This window comes from Ursus arctos, unplaced genomic scaffold, assembly GCF_023065955.2.
Source record: "Ursus arctos isolate Adak ecotype North America unplaced genomic scaffold, UrsArc2.0 scaffold_1, whole genome shotgun sequence".
NCBI classification, from domain to species: Eukaryota; Metazoa; Chordata; class Mammalia; order Carnivora; family Ursidae; genus Ursus; species Ursus arctos.
The window spans coordinates 101973732-101979255 of NW_026622763.1; the positions used below are offsets into that span (position 1 = coordinate 101973732).

The window sequence follows — 5524 nt, forward strand, 5'->3', positions numbered from 1 at the left end:
TCTTAGACTGCATGTGAGTCTATAAGTTATGTCAAAAATCCCAATTGAAAAAGTGTATGGGGGAGGCTGCCTCGGTGGCTCAGTCAGTTAAACGTCTCACTCTTAGTTTTGGCTCAGGTCATGATCTCAGAGACCTGAGATCGAGCCCCCTGTCGGGCTCTGCACTGGGGGTGGAGCCTGCTTAAGATTCTCTCTCTCCCTACGCCCTTCCCCCTCCACTTGCACAAGCATGCTCTCTTGCTCTCTCTCTCCCTTCCCCTTTCTAAAAAGAAAAAAAATCCAGTTGAGAAAAGGTACGGGGAATTTACTGGAAGGAAGACTAATCTTAGAATAACAAACCTTTCACCTACAGCCTGATAGAGAGAACCAATTAATTAGTTAAGGACCTGCCCAGAAGTTAGTCTCCCCTGACCTTTAGCCAAGAATTTACCTAACACAGCAAGACCATACAGGGAACAGAAGGAGCTATGATGACAATTCAGAAACCAGGAAGGATGCCTCCCAAGGCGATATCTCTTCCCCAGACAGAGGACAGCCAGGTCAGTGTGGTTGGCGAGCTGCTGGAAAGGCAGGTCTGCTTGAGCAGAGTGGGGCTGGGCAGGGAAACGCTGATGGCCAGGGCAGTCGCCCTGTTTTGGGGGACCAAACGCATGGCTCAGGTGGTGAGGAGGCCAGAGCGCAGAATGGAGCTACATGGTCCGCTGGGGTGTGCGGAGCCGGGAGGAAGGTTTTCTTCTTTGAATATTTTAAAAATCGTGGTGAAAAGCACAACATAAAATTTACCATCATTTTGTGTCTGGTTCCGTAGAGGGAAGCATATGTTGTACAGCAGCTCTCCAGAACGTTTCCATCTTCAAAACTGAAACTCTGTACCCACCAAACAATCCCCTCCCCGGCCCCCTCCTCCTGGCCCCTGGCAACCAGTTCTATGCATTTGACAACTTCAGATATACCTAGTCTCTAAGTAGAGTCACCCAGCGCTTGTCCTTCTGTGACTGGCTTATTTCACTTAGCATCGTGTCCTCAGGGTTCATCCATGGTATGGCGTGTGACAGGATGCCCTCCCTTTTTAAGGCTGAATAATATTCCATTACATGGATGGACCACATCTTGTTTATACATTCATTGGGTGATGGACACTTGAGTTGTTTGGCCTTTTTGGCAATTGTGAACAATGCTGCTATGAACACGGGGGTGCAAATATCTCTTCTAGACCTTGCTTTGAATTCTTTTGGCTAGACACCCAGAAAGTGCAATGACTGGATTGAAGGAAGGCTTTTGAACCAGCCTGGCTACTGAAACCGCTTAGCTCCCTGACAGAAGCTGCAGCTGCGGGTATGTGTCGCCCCTGGAGAGAAGAGACTCGCCCCTGGGTTCTATCTGCCTGTCCAAGGGAGCAGAGACCCACCTCATGCACACTGGGCCCCACCCCTGCCTGCCCCACACGCACACGCGTGCACGTACACTCACACGTACCCCACAAGGCCGGCCGGCTCTCGGTAATTGGACACACAGACAAGGTTCCGCTCTGTCACCACCTGTCCCACCCTTTTCCACAGCACAAGAAGTCTGGATCCAGACTCCTGGGTGCACTCTGAGCCCAACACCTTCCCCACCTGCCCACACCAAGCCTGGTCAGAAGCCGGGCCACCCTACATGCCTCCTTTCCCACATCTCGGCGCCTCGCAGCATCAGGAAGCCAGACCCAGGCCCCTGGCCCAGGCTGTGTGCTTCCCACCCCTTCCCGCCAGCACCCTGACGGAGACTGGCCAAAGCTGGCTTTCAGAAAACACTGAACAAATGAGGTGAACATAGGAGTAATGGTTCTCCCACAAGACTGTGTGAGCAAAGGGTTGGGATTGGCCCCTATGGGGACACGGCAAATGCTCCTCCCCCAAAGGGGACATGCCTCCAAATCCCCACCCTACCTTGGGGAGACAGCTGGAATTATCCCGGCTGGACAGACCTGCCTTCTCCAGGACCCCTGCCCTGGGGCTTGCTCGGCCACACCCTGCCATTTCCCTTCTGCCAGCAGGACTTAAAGTCACAGGCCGAGGCGGGGCCACGGTGGCCACCTGGGGCAATGGGAGGGACATGGAGCCTTTTACAGCCAGGGACAAAGTCCTGCCCCAACTCAAGCCCAGGCGGCTTATACTGCAGCTGGTACCCAAGTTCTGGCCCCTCTGGGGTCCCAGCCTGCCCGGAGTCCTAGCTTTGCCACCCTCCACCATCCCCCCAGCATGGCCTGGATGCTGCTGCTGCTGCTGGGCCTAAGGCCACAGCTGGTCCTTAGCATCATTCCAGGTAATGAGGCACCTCCCAGCTGCCCCCCACAGAGGGCACTCCCCCAAGACTGACCTGGCTTCCCCTCTCCCCGTGGCCAGTGGAGGAGGAGGACCCAGACTTCTGGAACCACCAGGCGGCGCAGGCCCTGGACGCCGCTAAGAAGCTGCAGCCCATCCAGACGGCTGCTAAGAACCTCATTCTCTTCTTGGGGGACGGTGAGTGTGCAGGGCCTGCCCATGCCCTGTGGCTCCCGCAGCCCTGGCACCCAAGGCTGCCCGTGGACACAGGCCGACCCTGCGGACTCAGGCCTGACGAGGTATGCTCCTTCAGGGATGGGGGTGCCCACAGTGACAGCCACTAGGATCCTAAAAGGGCAACTTAATGACAAACTGGGACCTGAGACACCCCTGGCCATGGACCACTTTCCGTACCTGGCTCTGTCCAAGGTAAGGGCTGGGTGGCCTCAGGGCGCTCCCCACCAGAGGGGTGGGGGTGGGGGTGGGGCTCGGGAGGGCGGCAGGAGGGTTGGAGCCCGAAATGGCGGCACCAGGGCAGTGAGGATGGTCAGGATCTTGGGCGTCTGACGGTGTCATGGGGGAGCTGAGGGTGTCTCTGTCCCCAGACGTACAACGTGGACAGACAGGTGCCAGACAGCGCAGGCACAGCCACGGCCTACCTGTGCGGGGTCAAGGCCAACTACCAGACCATTGGTGTGAGCGCAGCTGCCCGCTGGAACCAGTGCAACACGACACATGGCAATGAGGTCACTTCCGTGATGAACCGGGCCAAGAAAGCAGGTGGGCTTGGGGCCAGCTTCATGGGCAGAGGCAGGATTAGAGACCTCAGGGGCTCACCCTGACCTCTACCACCCTCAGGGAAGTCGGTGGGGGTGGTGACCACCACGAGAGTGCAGCACGCCTCGCCGGCTGGCACCTACGCACACGTAGTGAACCGCGACTGGTACTCGGACGCCGACATGCCTGCCAAGGCGCGGGAGGAGGGATGCCAGGACATCGCCCAGCAGCTCATCTCCAACATGGACATTGATGTGGGATATGAAGGGCAAGGGGGGGGTGCCCGCACTGGCCACAGTCCCGGGCAACTGACAGCCTGAGCTCTGGGGCCTGGCAGGGTCCCCAGGGGCTTGGGGAAGGGGGTGGTGGTGGAGAAGGTACAGCAGGGGTCCGGCCATACCCGCAGACCTGGTAGGGGAGCTAGGGGCTGTCTGAGAAGGGAGCAAAGGGCCAGGCAGGCCCCAAGCCCACCTGCCTAATCCTTTGGCTACAGGTGATCCTGGGCGGAGGCCGAAAGTACATGTTCCCCCAGGGGACTCCAGACCCTGAGTATCCAAGTGACACCAGACAGGACGGCGTCAGGTTGGATGGGAGGAACCTGGTGCAGGAGTGGCAGGCCAAGTACCAGGTGATGGGGGTCCGCAGGCCCAAGGGGCACAGCAGGGACAAGGATCAGAGGGCTATGGACTGAGGCTCGGTTCCGCCCCTTCCAGGGTGCTCGGTATGTGTGGAATCGCACGGCGCTCATTGAGGCATCCCAGGACCCCTCTGTAACACACCTCATGGGTAATGACCCCCCTGACACCTGCTTTCCTGCCCTGGCCTCCCCGGTCCTCAGAAAGCCAAGCAGATACACAGATGTTCAGGCCACAGACCCTCCCCACTCCCCCAGTCACCACTGGCCCCCTTTCCCACAGGCCTCTTTGAGCCAGGAGACACCAAGTATGAAGTCCGCCGAGACACCACCCAGGACCCGTCCCTGATGGAGATGACAGAGGTGGCCGTGCGCCTGCTGAGCCGGAACCCCCGTGGTTTCTACCTCTTCGTGGAGGGTGAGTGGCAGCCCCTTGCCAAGCAGAGGAGTGGGAATGGGCAGGGCGGGTGGGCATTGTCCACCTTCCACATGCCCTGCCTGCAGGAGGCCGCATCGACCACGGTCATCACGACGGCACGGCTTATCTGGCCCTGACGGAGGCCGTCATGTTCGATTCTGCCATCGACAAGGCCAGCCAGATCACAAGTGAGAAGGACACACTGACCCTTGTCACCGCTGACCACTCTCACGTCTTCTCTTTTGGTGGCTACACACTGCGAGGGAGCTCCATTTTCGGTAGGCAGCAAGCTCCATTTGGGGTAGCAGGTGCTGTTTCTCAAATTATATGGCAGAAATGGCTCTAAGTCTCAGTTTCCTCAACTGTCAAATGGGGTCACTGCCTTGTGGAGTGCCTGTGAGGACTGGGCCAGCACGGAGGCAATCTGGGCTGGGCACACAGGGGGCCCCCTCGCTGTGGTCGGTGTGCTCACCAGGTCCCTCCTCCCCGCAGGGCTGGCCCCCAGCACAGCCCAAGACAACAAGACCTACACCTCTATTCTTTACGGCAACGGCCCCGGAGGCAGCTTCGCGCTCTTAGGGATCTCCCGGCCCAACGTCAGCGACAGCCAGAGCAGTGAGCGCCCCGGGTCGGCGGGACGGTCGGCGGGCGTGGGGGGGGGGAGCGCGGTGGCGAACTCGAGGGAGGGGGAGGCAGCCCGCCCCGCCGGCCCTGAAGCGCCACCCTCTGGCCAGGGGACCCCGCATACAAGCAGCAGGCCGTGGCGCCCCTGCTCTCCGAGACCCACGGCGGCGAGGACGTGGCGGTGTTCGCGCGCGGCCCGCAGGCGCACCTGGTGCACGGCGTGCAGGAGCAGAGCTTCGTGGCGCACGTCATGGCCTTCGCCGCCTGCCTCGAGCCCTACACCGACTGCGGCCTGCCGCCCTCGGGCGTCTCTGACGCCGCGCTCCCGGGCCGGGCCGGTGTGCCGCCGTCGCTGCCGCTGCTGGCCGGGGCGCTGCTGCTGGGGCTGCTGGCGGGCGCCGGGCCCTGACGGCCCCCTCCCGCCCGGGGGCTCCACGGCCCCGCCCCCGCCCCCCCACCTCCAGCCCCAGGCCCCGCCCGGCCCCTCCTCCAGCCCTAGGCCCCGCCCCCACCCCAGAGCCATCAACCTACCCCCCACCCGCACCCCCGGCCAGCATGGGCCCCTCCCCCAGACCTTCACCCCGATGGCTTGGGCCGCCGGGCGCCCTGCGTGCTGCGGTGGCGGCTTTCCGGGGCAGCCACGGTCCCCCGTGGGCTGTTTTCGACTCCCCACCCCCAACGTCAGCGCCCGGGTAAGGACGGGGGGGGGGGGGGGGGCGGGGGTGAGGGGTTCCCGACCACCAGGCCCTGCCGGAGGACCACGCGGGC

General features: G+C 61.4%; 1 protein-coding gene across 1 annotated transcript; it reads left to right on the plus strand.

Annotated features, from left to right (window-relative positions):
* The first annotated feature begins 2123 nt into the window (after positions 1 to 2123).
* Positions 2124 to 5165, plus strand: ALPI (alkaline phosphatase, intestinal). Its single transcript, XM_026490074.4, has 11 exons — positions 2124 to 2304; positions 2385 to 2501; positions 2617 to 2732; positions 2909 to 3083; positions 3162 to 3334; positions 3574 to 3708; positions 3794 to 3866; positions 3998 to 4132; positions 4219 to 4410; positions 4625 to 4747; positions 4867 to 5165. Exons 1-11 carry the CDS (start codon positions 2241 to 2243, stop codon positions 5163 to 5165), a joined length of 1602 nt encoding a protein of 533 aa, XP_026345859.1. The 5' UTR covers positions 2124 to 2240.
* Positions 5166 to 5524: the final 359 nt, after the last annotated feature.

Coding starts and splice junctions, on each gene's coding strand:
- ALPI (XM_026490074.4), top strand. CDS start 2,241: ATGGCCTGGATGCTGCTGCTGCTGCTGGGCCTAAGGCCACAGCTGGTC. Junction 2,305..2,384: donor GGTCCTTAGCATCATTCCAG/GTAATGAGGCAC, acceptor CCCCGTGGCCAG/TGGAGGAGGAGGACCCAGAC. Junction 4,748..4,866: donor CGTCAGCGACAGCCAGAGCA/GTGAGCGCCCCG, acceptor CCCTCTGGCCAG/GGGACCCCGCATACAAGCAG.